The sequence below is a fragment of the Ipomoea nil genome, unplaced genomic scaffold, assembly GCF_001879475.1.
Source record: "Ipomoea nil cultivar Tokyo-kokei standard unplaced genomic scaffold, Asagao_1.1 scaffold2159, whole genome shotgun sequence".
Classification (NCBI taxonomy): domain Eukaryota; kingdom Viridiplantae; phylum Streptophyta; class Magnoliopsida; order Solanales; family Convolvulaceae; genus Ipomoea; species Ipomoea nil.
Window position 1 is genome coordinate 3,639,452 of NW_017618587.1, and position 15,909 is coordinate 3,655,360.

The 15,909-nt window shown below is 34.6% G+C and overlaps 1 protein-coding gene across 1 annotated transcript; it reads right to left on the reverse strand.

Annotated features, from left to right (window-relative positions):
• Positions 1–2,583: 2,583 nt before the first annotated feature.
• On the reverse strand, positions 2,584–3,468 carry LOC109149329 (auxin-responsive protein SAUR50-like). Its single transcript, XM_019297047.1, has one exon. It carries the CDS (start codon positions 3,207–3,209, stop codon positions 2,898–2,900), a length of 312 nt encoding a protein of 103 aa, XP_019152592.1. The 5' UTR covers positions 3,210–3,468; the 3' UTR covers positions 2,584–2,897.
• Positions 3,469–15,909: the final 12,441 nt, after the last annotated feature.

Consider the following 15,909-nt stretch of genomic DNA (forward strand, 5'->3'; position numbering starts at 1 on the left):
TCTAGCTTGGAATTTTTTTTTTTAATTTTTTTTTTGTTTCTTGGTCAAACCAGGAAATTAAAGGCACCTCAACTCAAAATAAGATGTGAAACTTTGCTTGGATAGCAACTGTATAGTGTAAGGCCGGTTTAAATTTTATAAATGACTAAAAAACGTTGTTAATTTTGTTTTGTATGCAATAACGTACACACATTTAAAGTGTTGGGAGGCAGTTTAGAGATTCAAGTATAACATTTTGTCATCAAAATATGACGCGTTTGATCTGAGGATTAATTGGTATGAGAGTATGTTATAGGTGTTTGATTGATAGCAATAAAGAGAGGGCGGGCATGCAAGCTAGCTGCATACAAATGAATAGGTATAGTTTATGGATGTGTGGGGTGTTGGTAAACAAAATTTGGTATCGTCCCAATATGTCTAGGAAGGGTCAGAGGTTGTTTTGCAAAGGACCATGCTCATAGGCCAACCCTTTAATTACATGTCCTTCACTCCTTCAAAATTCTTTACCCCTTTATCTTTTACTATTTTGATATTGTGTTCAATTGTTATATATATATTGTGGACCTTAGTTTGTGTAGTGCATGTGTTTGTTTGAGGAGTTATGATATTCAAGTTTAATTTATTGCTTTTGTGGTAAATTTTTTCATTTCTTATTTATCTAGCTACCTAGCACATGGGTGTTGGCATGAGAACTCTACATTAGTATGATATTGTTCGTTTTAGGTCTCGTCAGTACAGATTTGAGTTTAGACACTTATCTGATACATATGACCTCATACCAACAGTATGTGTAGGTGTGTGCATGTATGGTTCTGATCCCGAATTATCACTATATGCATATATAAGTGACATATTTTAATTTTTTAACTTCCCAAAATTATATATATATATATATATATATATATATATATATATATATATATATATATATATATATATATATATATAGGCTTCGAATCCGGTGCACCCTCTATTATAGATGAAATCATGAGATGAAATCCGGTATGTGCATTACTTTTTTTCGGTCTGTGCATTTTCAGGTTTCATTTTTTGTCGTGTTTGTTTAGAATACATCGTAATACAAACAACGTAGAATGGGACGTGTGTGCGTGAGTAACCTATTTGTTAGAGTGCGGTAGGACACAGAATGTTTAAAGAGGTATTGGTAGCGTAAATTATAGATTGTGATGTTGGATGATAAGATGAACATAGGTAGATGCATATTTGTCAACAGGCGTGTGCATTAACTTCTTTGGAAGCCATGAGGGGAGATAAAGAGAGATATTGATGCGCTGAAATCGGAGAGAGGATACGAACGGAAAAGGAGCTTGCGGCCGAAGCGATGAGAGAGGAGTTAGAATAGCCTAGGGATCGAATGCAATGGGAAGAGAAACAAAAAGACAATCCTAATAAATCTCTTCCCACACGCAAAATAACCGGCGGAAATAAAGCAATGACATAATAAAAGACAAGAAGAAAGTACAAAAACACCCCTTTCAACCTAAACAAACAGCGCACGTGTGATTAATAACAACACCATCTGAACCGTTCAAAAAAGAAAATCAACGACTAAGGAGTGAGCTCACGGGCTCGGCTGACTAGGGGGTGTGCACCGGATTCAAAATCTATATATATATATATATATATATATATATATATATATATATATATATGTGTGTGTGTGTGTGTGTGTGTGTGTGTGTGTGTGTGTGTGTGTGTGTGTGTGTGTGTGTGTGTGTGTGTGTGGGAAAATATTTACACCTATATCGTTACAATTAAAAGTTTTTGTGTAATAACTAAAAAAAAATTACACAATTAAAGTGATTTGACCACTCCGATTACAATTCATTCAATATCGTTTCATCTACTATTCTAACTGTACCAGCTGTTCATCCATACACTCATAAGTGTACTAATGATGTGGTACGTTGAATCCCATTCTGGAGTCCGCATGTGCAATGGTCGCAAATTTAGTGCACCCAACTATACACATATTTTAACCATGGACCATCTTCAATTTATATGGATCAACATATTCAACTATCAAAATAGGACAGACACCAAGGAATTAAAAAAAAAAAAAAAAAAAAAACCACACACACGTAAAGTAAATGAAACATGCGTGGCCAACCAATTGACACAAAAATTCACTTCACAATGAATATATATATATATATATATATATATATATATATATATATATGAAGCACTACCTTTTTAGAAGCTCACGAATGGCATACAACCATGCACAATATGAAGGAAGAATCCCCATCATGTATTAACCCTTTTCGGAATCTTTTCGAAACTTTACACTCGATCTTTTTATTGTAATACTATTTTTAAAATTTAATACTTTTTTAATGTTACTAACTCTAGTATAAATACCGTCTTTACTGAAACTCAAATCCACAACCTCTCATATATATGAAAGTCCAATCTGATTTCATTAGACCAGAATGTGTTAGCTCTTTTATTTAATGTTATTATATTATGAACAAGAGTCAAAGTAAAACTAACATAACTCTCACAGGTAACTTTAAAAATAAAGATTAATATTATACTATTATATTTATCATTACGATAAAAAAAAAAAAGATTTAATATATATCTAATCTCCCTGCAGGGAACAAAGTTACAACAACTTACAATCGAACACCACCGCGAGGAGATTAGTAATTAGAGACATAATTATGAACTAAAAATTAAACGATAAAATTAAATCTCCCATAAATGTTGGAGTCATAAGTTAGATTACAAGAAGGCCATGAGGCCATCCATCCTTAAGTGTACAACACTTTTGATTCCTGGGTGGTAGATTGCCGCTGATAGCTTCATGGAACAAAGCTAAGCCCTCGGTCGTCGGTCGATGGTCGGAATAGTGGTCGGCCGGGAACATTTTACCTAAGCATCGACGTTAGATTTTCGAAGACGTATTCGTCGCAGGGGATGGTGAGGCCCATGTCGCCGTGGTCGAAGCCGAACTCTTCCTCGGCGCGTTGAAGGAGGATTTGGAACTCCGGTTGGGTCAAGAAGGAGATGGGAACAATGTACCTAGTCCGGTTCTCGCCGACGTAGACGGCGAAGTGTCCCCTCGGAACGTCGATGGGGAGGCCTTCTTCATCGTACCCATGTTTTTTCCCGAGTTTCTTCAGAATCTGCTTGATCATTGCGGTCTGGGCCTGCAGTTTCTTTGACTTTCTGATACCCATTATATTATTGTTCTTGAATCTTGAGCTGTGGGAGATCAGATAGAGAAAATGAGTTAAATGTGAATCTGTGATGTTGGGTTTTTGGAGAAGATGGATGGAGTTGTGGGAATGGGAGGGGGTTGAGGGATATATATATATAATATGGGGATTTGGGTTTGATGGAAATGTGAGTATGGAGTAAAATAATGGAGAAAATTAAAGGAAAGAAAACAACAAAGGCATGTGGAGTTGTGGGGGTGAATAAGCTAAGAGACCTTCAGCCATAGAGTTTATTACTTACTGTTGGCTTTCATCAAGACATCATGGACCCTTAGCTTCTAGACTTTAATGCATTAACTAGAGGGGAAAAAAAGAAAAAGAAAAATAAATTTTAATTCATTGCTTAGTTAATTAATTAGCTCTTCTTTTGTCTTGATTCAACTTGAGAAACTTCCTCTCATTTTCCTTCAATGGCCTGGCCGGTTTCTTGACTTGGGTATATTCTCAAGTACATTATGCTTGCACGGTTCATGCTCTTAACTAACTTAAACTTTTATTAGTTGGAGTTAGTTTCATTTTCATGTGTAATATAAAGTATAATTTTAAAAGTGTAAATTTTAAGTGACCTATAATATTAGTGGGCGTTACCTATTCAGTTGATGGAGACGCCGAGTAACATGAAATATATGTATCTCTTGGTATAACTAGCTGAGATGCAAGAGGTCATGTGCAATAAAAGAGAGAGTGCGGCTTGAGGCCAGATGCATATGGGCCGGCCAACTGACCTAATGAGCCATCCCGTGAAAGATATATGGAGACATGACATTAGACCGACTTCATTAGAGTATGCCAACTGCATATATTGTATAAATAGCTCACTCCATACCAGCAGGGGTCATCTTGTACCCATTTTCACCACACTCATTTCACTCAATAGCAATACCTGATCCTCTAATAAGAGTCTCTCAGCTCGATCGATCGATCAGCATACTACTTCAATACACTATGTTCTATTCACCAAAAATCATAGCAAATTCTTAGACCACAACCTAATTTACACTATCATGAATAACATATGATTTTGATATAATAAATTATGTGTGATTTAAGATAAAACGAATTGAGTATGATAATATAGGCTCAAGTTAGAGCGAGGTTTGGGAAATTAAAAACTATGCTAGATCAGAACATCTTGTTGGCTCTAGCTTAGTAGGCTATATATTGATGACTAACTATGAGTCACTCCATCCATAATTGTGATCAATCAAATCTTTGAAATATGACTATTAAGCATTGATGGAGATTAAACAAGGGGAAGGAAGGTACAAAAAGAAAATGGAGGCAAGAAGGAGAAGATTGGACTTCTAATCTGCAACTCCCTAGTTCTAAATACAGCCAGTGAAATGGTTGATAGATCATATCAATCCTTCATAACTAGTTATATGCTTTGATTTATATAGAATCAAGATCAAAGATAATATCGGACAACTTCAAAATGCACAATTTTTGAAGACCCATTTTTAAACAATTGTATATCGATATATGAATACCCAATAATATACCTACTCAATTTAAACTGGTCAACTATACGTAACCTTAAAAGGGACTTCACACAACCCACAAAGTTTCTAAAGACCCCTTAGGTTGGGCTTCATATCCTTCATACGGCAAAGTTTTCGAAGATACTATGATGATAAAAAAATTATTTTACTTAAACAACTTAGAATATAATATGGATGGAGTTTTGAAATAATATTAAAAATTGTTGGAGCTGTCGCAATCTTGATTAAAGAAAAACATGGTCGTTTTAAGGAAGGGCAGAAGCACATAGGGTACAAAAATGCCACTTGATTAATATAGCTGAACCTACACATAAGAATGATTTATAATTTTATAATTTTTATTTTTTCAATTCTTTCGTAATTAATGCTTAACACGCTATGTGTTGCAAAGTGGGGGCAACAATGTGACAGACAAAATGCCATAAATCATATATACATCTGTTGTGTTGGTTTCCAATAAGATAATTTTTATATTTTATGTTAGATCAGCTTTCTAATTTACTAAATTATGCACCGTACGTACATATGTACGACTAAGATCCATAAAGATGTGTTTTAATTTATTTCAATTAAAAGTTTGAGGCTTTAAGCGGGTAGTTTGACGAACATTTATTACTTATATTTATGATGCTCAACACATGAAAACTAAAGCAAAAAAAGAACGAATTCGATTCTTTCGAACACCCTCTCACTCGCGCCTATTGCACATAATCTTTATAGTGTGGTTTACCTATTCAGTGTGGTTTATACATGAAAGAGGTTTACTTACCTAATGCATACCATTTGTTCATAATGACTACGGATTTCTCTCATCATCCGAAAAAATAAATAAGTAAATAAAAACCTAATAGCTTGCAATAGTTGATAAGCGCGGGCTAAAATTGACTCTCGTATGTGTGTCTACATGTTAAAGAATTTTTTGTCATTTTAAAAAAAAAAAAAAACAAGATTGAGAGTTAAACTGTGTGGACTCGGCATAAAGCAGAGCGAATCCAGATTAATTTCACAGTAGTGAAAATACAAAATGTTGTATTAAAAAAATAAAAATAAAAAGCTTATTTACAGTGAGACCCCATGGAGCAGTAGAGTACTGGAGATATTCAGAGATGGTGGAGTTCTTTGTCTCAAAAACCTGTAAGCTGATGTTGGAATAATGTTGTGCATGTTCAGTCCTTTGAGAAATATTATCACTATCTCTCAATATATATGTAATATAGTATAAAAAAGTATATATTATTATTATTATAACATTATTATATATGCATGTCCTCCATCGTTTAATTCATTTCATGTGACGATATACTTTCAAAATGACATTAATTTCAATTAATGTTTAATTTGTTTCATGTGACACTAAATGCAAATACTAGGTAGCAGTTTGCCAGCTTGTCACTGTATCTCTAATCTCAGCATTAACATAGTACTTAGTTCATTTGTTATGATACTAAATATTATATGTATAAATGGTATTACAATCTCTATATATAAATCATAGTATCAACAATTATTGAGTATAGTACTATATAAGTCGATCTATAAAGCATATATCATAGTAACATACTAACTAACATGATGTTTTATTCATTTAATATGATACTATGAATAACAACATATCTGATAATATAGTATCAAATTAAAGTTGATATTATATACAAAATTTGTACCATCCATTTTTCTTTTATAGTATAGTGATAAAACTTATGATTGATATTGAATTATTTAAGTTTCAATTTTAAAACTTTGAGAATAAAAAATGTTACATCAATGCCAAAATTATATATGCATTCTATTTCTATACCCAAAAAAAAAAAAAAAAAGTGTTGATGGATATATTAGGAACGGGCTCGGGACAAACCGACTCGGGAAGGCGTAGTGCAAGGGGCCAAGGGCGACCCCGGCACGGGCTGACTAAGGCCTCATTTAGGGGACTCCCGCGGCCCGGCCAAGGTCAACCCGGGAAGACATGGTGCTAGGGGCCAAGGACGGCAGCCCCGGCACGGGCCGACTAAGGCCTCGGCTAGGGGATCGGACTACTTCGACCCGTCGGCCCGGCCAAGGTTGACCTCGGCAGGGGTCTACTTCGACCCGTCGGCCACGGCTGGGGCCTCCCTCGACCCAGGGGCAGAAGACTGCCCCGGGTCCTCGCGTGGACTCGGTCAAACCGCGATCCAACCGCCCCACGAGAATAGCGTGGGCGGTTGGGAGGTTAGCTAATATAAAAATTGGGATCATTGTCTTGTTGAGGACATTTACTACATTCTCTAAATATCAAATATTCCTTGTAATTCTCCTATGAAATACTATCAATACGAAAGTTGTCCCCGCGACCTATATTCATCGCCTTTTCCTGTCCATTATTTATCGGGTTTAGTAATTCGGATCCACCCCGGGTAATTAAATCCATCAAGTGTCTTACAAAAATTTTATTCAACAAAATAAACTACCATTTTCACATCACCAACCTAACATTTAGCACATTCATGAAATTAGTTGAGATGTAATCAAGAAATGACATTAGTTGATGGAATGTAATATGCATTGTTTTCAAAATGTGAGTTTAGTTGTTTTTCGGTGTACCAATAAAAATGCGTAATTTAATTTTCAACCTTGATAAATTGTGATGCATAACAGTGAAGGGAAAGAGATCAACAATCGAGTATTGTATCTTAATTATTAGATAAAAATTTTGACATTTCTTAATCAAGGGATATAGTTGTAAGAAGTCATCAGTAGAGTTGATTTAATTTTTTGAATTTTTTCTCCATTCGATCTTAAAAACTTTTAGAAAAAAGGTTTTGTTATAAATATAATTAAGTGTGGACATTATGAGATTGATTATGTAACTGATGTAACTGTCAGATTTATGTCTACCATTATTACCTTCCGTTACAAATGTATATTACATATATGTATTGTTGTAATATGAAGGAAGTAGATGAATGAATAGAAATGATTCTCCTTTCTCCCTTGTCTATTCTGTATATTCTTTTAACACGTTATCAGCATAGATGCTTTACCAATGGATTATTATTGGCTTTGATCAGAGGGAGTACGATCGTGAGATGTCGCAGCAGACTGACGATCTTCGGATCGTGGATTGCGATTATGTTGCGATGGATGAGCGACGGATGGCGAGGGTGTTTTCGCCGTTGTCCAGAATCGTCTCCAACACCAATCCGCATCATCGCCAAAATCAGTTGCCCGATAATGATGTCAAGGCGTCGCAATTTTTTTCTGATTAGACGATCGACACCCATCCTCAGATCGATCGCATGCCTCGGCGGTTTTTTTTCGGAAAAATTGCAGGTTGAGACATCGGCCTTTGGGATCGCAGATCATGGTGCGGCTGGTGGGGATGCGCTCAAATCATCCATCAAGCACACGATCTGTGGACATTGGTGAATCCTCACGATCTTACTGACGGATCTATCAGCTCTGTCGGCGATCCAGATTGGCCTCCTCAGTTGGCGACTGGAATATCGCTCAAGGGAAGCAGAAGACGATGAGAAATAGTTTGAACTTCTCTGGCGTCCATTTACGGCGGCGTCGCTCTAAAACTCAACCCACCGCGGCGTGCGTCATCACCGATCGTGACTACTGTCTAGGAGCGAAACCACCGCTTCCACCGCGAGACTACCGCGCCAGTAGCAAGCCGTGTTGATGGCCGCGTTTGATGATGCCGACACTGATCGAAGAGGCCGCAACAGAGCACCATCGCAAAATGCGTTGACTCCGTTCCGATGATGCTCGGTCTCGCCTTCCAGACTCAATTACTATAGGACGCAATGCAGCAAACCCAGGTTAATTTGGTTTTACTGCTAATGCTTCTTCTCGTACTTCTCTGGACTGTGGTTTTGAAAATTTTGCTTTTAAATTCTCTTAACATTGGTACTATGGCTGGGAATCCTTCTGCTGTTTCTAATCAGCATTGTTATGCTAATGTGGCTGTAAATCGTGGCCATGACTCTGCCCAAACTCCTCAAACCATAGTGCCAACACTTAGTAATAATTGTGACCATGTTCATACTTCGAAAGCTACTACTGTGACTACTCATGCTTTCTAATAATCTTAATATGCATAGTAATGTGACTTATAGACTGGGAACACGAAATTTGCGTTTTGTTTGATCTGTTTTATGGGAAACTGATCTTCATAGATTTACAGTACGCCATTGTGATAAACTACTTTCCTACAATTAGCAAAATCCCAAGGTGATGAGCATAGTCTGTGGTTTTGTTTTATTCTTGCAATGATAATTGACTGGCGCAACTTTTACGAAGCATCACAATATTTGTTGTGCACTGATGACATTGAATTTGGTGAGGTGATAATTGCTTTGTGGTTGCCATATATTTTTCAATCTGGAAAACGGTATGCAAGATGTGCTCTTTGCTTTTTCAATGATTATAGTCACTATGTTTTAATCTGGATCCAGAGTTAGGCACCAGAAGTGCCATCACTATTTAATATATAAAGGAGCAATTAAGGCATAGCTCGACTCGCTAATATGAATAAATTCTCTTTATAACAATACACCATTAAGCGTTAACCTTGAAGGTTACAAATGGGTGTGTGCATGAAAGAGAAGTAAGAATAACAAGGTGATATGATATGCAGCGAGTTTGTAGCCTATGGGTCCACGCAGAGACCCTTAATTGATTTTAATCAAATATACTCTCCCATGGTAAATGGCATTAAGTTCCACTACATAATACAATTGGCAGAATAATAAATTTAGATATGCAGTTAAATTTATTTTGAGAAATCCTTGATGGATTCATAATTCTCGAAGTGAGGATTTATTTAAGTATTATTATGTGTCATTATTTACTCTTTAAAGGGTTGCGAATGGAGTTAATATCCTCATTGAAGGAATAATATGTACCATTGTGTGCTCGATAAAGAGTTGATAATGAACTTATTTATTATCCCAGTCAAGATTGATGGTGTAAACATCAATGAAATATATAAAGAGCTTGATAATGTGTCAGTTCATGTTTAAAGACTGAGACTTTTGAAATAAAAAGCTTGTGAAAGCTATAAGTATTATCTCGACTTGAAGATCGAGTTTTTTTTTGAAGATTTTTTTTTATATACACCAGTCAGCCTACATCTAAAAATGCTTTTTCACATGTCTATATGCATATAAGTTTCATGTTTTTATCAAACTAAAGGTTGCCTAATAATCTCTTGAAGCAGATAAGGAACCTTTTTTTTTTGGACTCGAAGTCCCTTACTTCATTATCGTTGGAGCACCATTATAGAACCAGAAGTTCCATAATCGCAACATATTTGCGATGAAATTGCTAGCAAAATTTAGTGCCCCCCCTACAAATGAAGTACTTGAATAATGATTAACATATCCTCCGGTATCTTCGAGATACAAAGACATGACATTTTTGTAAGAAACCATGATACCGTTTTAATAGGCTACTTGGGTACTGGCTATTGTGTTTGATCCCCGCAATGCCAAGTCCAAACTGGTTATACAATGAATTTTCCAAAATGATCAAAATGAGGACAATAACACTTGTGTTGCACCAATGTTATATGAGCTCTAGAAGAGCTATATGATTATTGTACAAGATTTTTACGCTAGTGACAATCCAGAAGATTTGTCCAATCAATTTCTTCAAATTTTGAAATACATTTTATCATGTCGAACTTGAAGATTGTTATCTTCAGGGGGAGATGGGAAGTACATTTACTCGAATCAATCCGGAAGATTGAACGTAAAATCCTAAAGATTAAGTCATAAAAGACTAACAGTTGCGCACTATTTGCAACGCATAAATATCATGTACTCTTTTCCTCACTAGTTTTCTCTCATTGGGTTTTCTAGTGTGGTTTTTAACGAGGCATGAGTATGATATAGTAATGACAATGGGGAAAAGTTGCAAAATAATTGCTAAAATGGAGAAACCCCAAAATCCTGAAGATTATGCTGTTTGCGCCCTGAAGGCTTATGGTTGTACTCTTTTTCCCTTAACTAAGTTTTTCCCACAGGGTTTTCTTAAGTTAAGGTTTTTAATGAGGCGACCAATACAATATATGTTTTTACATATATCATGTACTCTTTTCTTCAACTAGATTTTTTCTCACGTGGTTTTCCTAGTGAAGTTTTTAATGAGGCATGAATGTATGCTATCCATATACCTTGTACTCTTTTCTTGTTTAGGTTTTTCCCACAGGGTTTTCCTAGCAAGTTTTTAATGAGGCAAGATCGTGGTGTTATAATGTCCAAGGGGAGTGTTATAAATATAATTAAGTGTGGACATTATGAGATTGATTATGTAACTGATGTAACGGTCAGATTTATGTCTACCATTATTACCTTCCGTTACAAATGTATATTACATATATGTATTGTTGTAATATGAAGGAAGTAGATGAATGAATAGAAATGATTCTCCTTTCTCCCTTGTCTATTCTGTATATTCTTTTAACAGGTTTGAATTCATTTCAAGTACGTGGTGATGAATTCATTTAAATGTTGTTAAATATAGATTTCAATTAATACTTTATAGGGAAAATGGCACTTTTTCCCCCTATGTTATATACTTATAGCACTTTTTCCCCCTCAATTATTTATGTAAGCACATTAGTCCCCTCAATTATTTTAAAAGTGGTGGTTTTTCCCCCTAATATATTAAATTGACATTTCTACCCTTAAAGTAAACATTTTATTTATTTTACTTCTCCAACAAATTATTGCGTATATGTAGCGATTACCACGGTTCGGTTCGAACTAAACCAGACACTATAGCAATCGAATTAAAAGCTTTCAGTTATGATTCAGATCTAGAACCCAATATTTGGATTTCAATTTATTAAATTTAAGAATAAAAAAAACTGGATCATGAACCGGCGGTTCCGGATCCCGTTCGCGATTTTGAACTGTCTATATTTTAAAATTTTATTTTTTATTTTAAAATAGTTTAAATTCAACAATAAATGTATTTTATTTTTTCAGTTCGGAACATGAACCGGCCATTCAAGTTCGCGATTTTAATAAACTCTAAATATCGCGTTTTGATTATAAATTGTAATTGGAATATTTTGGTTTGGTTACTATAGTATCTGGTTTGAACCAAATTATAGTAATAATTTATTGGAGAATAAAAATAAATGAGATATTTATTTTAAGGGTAAATATGTCAATTTAACATTTCAGGGGGAAAAAGAGCCACTTAAATAATTGAGGGGGAAAAAGTGCTATAAGTATATAACATAGGGGGAAAAAGTGCCATTTTCCCTACTTTATATTTCAAAACTATGTTGAGGTGTTAAATCCATGACAGTACGACATGGTCCCAGGACAGCTCAACGTACGGACCCTTGAAGTCCCGCGGAACGCGGAAGTACTTATGGAAGTACGTAGTATGTACTTAAATGATTTGATTAATTTTAAGGAATTAAGCATAACATGTCAACATTAAACATGTTAATTACTTAATTAGTGTACCAAAATGAAGGACAATACGGCTTAATTCTGATCTTAGTCCATTAATTATTGTTTCTTTTCATTGTTAGTTTTTAAGCTTAAAATTAATGGATTTTAGCACTTCAATTATTCAAAATACACTACAAGAACTAAAAGTATACGGAATAACATATATGTTTAAAACTTAAGAAGCCAAAGATGAAAAATAATAATAATGCAAGGATCAAAATTGGAATTAACTAAGGAAGAAAAACATATATGTTATCGAGAGTAGTGTGCTCTAAACTTAATTAACATGAAGCTTAGTCTAATGTAAAATTAAAAGAATATTTTTTACTCCAGGTCCGCAACTTTTGTAGTGTTATAACCTATAATAATCCATCATCATTTTCTGCACTATTAGTCCCTAAACTATGAACTTAATACAATTTTTTTGTGAAAATTATTATTTTTGTCCTTAATTTATTAGGTAATTGTTATTTGCGTAGCTAGTTTATGCATGTGCCCGTATTTCGTCATTAATTTTCATTCCTAATTTTTAGATAATTGTTATTTTTCATCCTTAATGAATTCTTTGGTAATTGTTAGAAAATTGCACAATAATTGAGGATGAAAATAGCAATTACCAAAAGAATTAGGGACAAAAAGAGCAATCTAGATACTCCGTAAAAGTTTAAGAACAAAATACCAGCAAAGACAAAATTAAAAATTACTCAATAACTCAGGAACGAAAATGACAATTCTCTCATTTTTCACCTTCAAGCGAATTATTATTGGCTCGTTGTAGGCTGCACTAGGTATTGATTCTCCCACTTAATAGACTGCTGAATCACCAGATTTAACTCTCCATATATTATCCTGTCGAACTGGAGTTTGGGAGCTCAAGAGCGAGAGAATCTCGCCTTTATGAGCAAGAAATTAAAACATGATTGTTTGTATAAGGTGGCACAATTACTAAACATAATTAATGCAGTTGGTGGGTGATTACAGGCACGGCAGCTAACTAACTTACCGATCGATCGATCTCTCTCCATCTCCCTGATTAATTAAATAAAAAATAATTCGCAGTGTTAGGCAGAAACAGCTGTGCGATGGCGATTACAAGACTCGAATTCACTCTGTGGAGGACAAGAATCCAGAAAGCCAGGGTGTATGATTTGTTGTATTTTGCATTGAAGCGACATCATAAATGTATGTATAGTCGTATGTATATATGTATATTGTATGTATGTATGGACGAGGAAGGGCGGTGAAAAAAATCTGGACTCACATATATGGCTGATGTTAATCCATCTATGTATGTATGTAATGTTGACAGATCGATGATGATGATGATAAGGTTTAAAAACATGTAAGTGTCCTAAACGAAAAAACATCATGGGAGATCGAATTGGTTGTCACCATTATCTTATCCGTTAATACAGCTGTGAGCTGTGTGCGTGCTTAGCTTCTCGTACTCATCTGAGGTTGACATACGACTCGGAAAATTAAAGGGGGATTGAATCGGATCTGCGTTCGCGCTTTGATTCGCATTATATTGCTGGCTTTGATTCCGATTCCAATTCCGATTCCGAATATTTGGAAGAGGAAGGCCGGTTCGCCGGCGGGAGTTGCATAATCGTATCTTCTGTCCAGATGAAGATGAATTGTAGTGATTCAACATCGTTAGAATGCTAGATCAGGTTATGGGCCGAGCCCAATTCTTAGTATTTTGGGCCTATTATCCCTGGATGGGAAAATAGCGGTATTAGTCATTTAATTATTCTTGAATTGTTATTAAATCCCTATAGTTATCTTTAAATTTGTAATTTTAACCAAACCTCTGTCACAATCTATCATGTTCACTGTTCAACGGAAAATGTTCTTATATATCGGAGCAACTTTCAACAACAACAATTAAACTGTTGGCTTGTTAATCTCAAGGTTTTAAATTCGATTCTTTTTAAGAGTTGTTTATTTATTTTATTGCTTTGAGTCGATTAATTATAGTTAACTTAGTCTAGTTTACATCTTTGTGTTTCTTAGCTAGTTAGGATCACAAAGCATACTTCACTTAAAACGCTTTTTTAGATAATAGTTACCGCCTTTCCGATATATTACAACAAAATGTTTTATTATAAAATTTGTTAAGAATAATTGAGTACTTTCACAAAGTTTTCTCCCCTTCCACACTTCCACCCCTGAATCGTAACATATAAAAACACTACTAAATTTTCTTTCTCTAATTACGGAATCTTGTATATATCGATTGAGAGTTGATATACCATGAAGGTGGACCCTGGTCCAAACAATATATAAATTGTTTGTATTTTTAATATTGAAATTATGAACTTCTAGAATATAAATTGTGTTTCTAAGTTAAAACACATAACAACGAGAATTTGTGAATACAATACAGAATCATCAAATCTTAATTTATTAATATTGTGTTACTGTAGTATTTGAAAGGAACTTGTGAATACAAAATAAAATAATAAATTACATATATGTTAACCTTATGTGTACGTAGTATACAAATTATAAATTTTTAAAAAGATAATTATAAATATTTAGTATGTAAATTGTGAACATTTGAACCCGAGTACACCTTGACAAAATAAAATAAATGTGTCACTCATTTTCTTGGGCCTGGAGTAAAACACCAAACTAGCTAGAGATTGCTTGCAGACGTTATGCCATGGAACCGTGTTAGTACACCGTTATCTTTTTTTTTTTTTTTTTTTTTTTAATTTTTTATAATTAATTGCGTGACTTTTCTTCTTTATTTTCACATTTTGCGGTTTCACTTTAATTTGAGGTGAACAAAGATTTCGGACATTCATAAATTATGAATTCATGCCTGCACATTCACTTTGGAACCATGCCTACACATTCACTTTGGAACCATGAGATTATGAATTTTCTGTTATGAGATTATGAATTTTCAGTTATGAGATTATGAATTTTCTGTTATGCGATTATGAATTTTCTGTTATGAGATTATGAATTTTCATTACATTCATAATTTCGGACATTCATAAATTATGAATCCATGGCTGCACATTCACTTTGGAACCATGCCTACATATTCCCGTCCGAAATCACGGACATTCATAAATTATGAATCCATGGCTGCACATTCACTTTGGAACCATGCCTACACATTCACTTTGGAACCATGAGATTATGGATTTTCTGTTATAAGATTATGAATTTTTTGTTATGAGATTATGAATTTTCAGTTGTGAGATTATGAATTTTCAGTTATGCGATTATGAATTTTCTGTTATGAGATTATGAACTTTCATAAATTCATAATCTCATAACAGAAAATTCATAATTTGATCAAACGCGCGCCGTTAACTCCACATCCGCGAATTTTTTTTTTTGGCTTAAAAACGACATCGTTTTGTCTTGTGTTCACCATTCTCGGTGAACACGATTCCATGGCATAATTTGCGGATTGCTTGGGGATGGGCCAAGAATTATGTAATCAAAGATCTTCACGAATTCTAATAATAGTTGGGGAGAATGGAAAATATTAAGATCAGACAATCCAAATAAGAAAAAAGAAAAGAGCTTATCTAACGGTGTAGAATTCATTGTCCAATGTCCATTGGGCCGCCATACATATTAGAGTATGACTTAAATTTTCATTGATTTATAAGAGTTTGAACCATAATGATGCAATAATGCTTTTGGAAATTTGTTCCCAAACAAGCTCCAATTAAGACT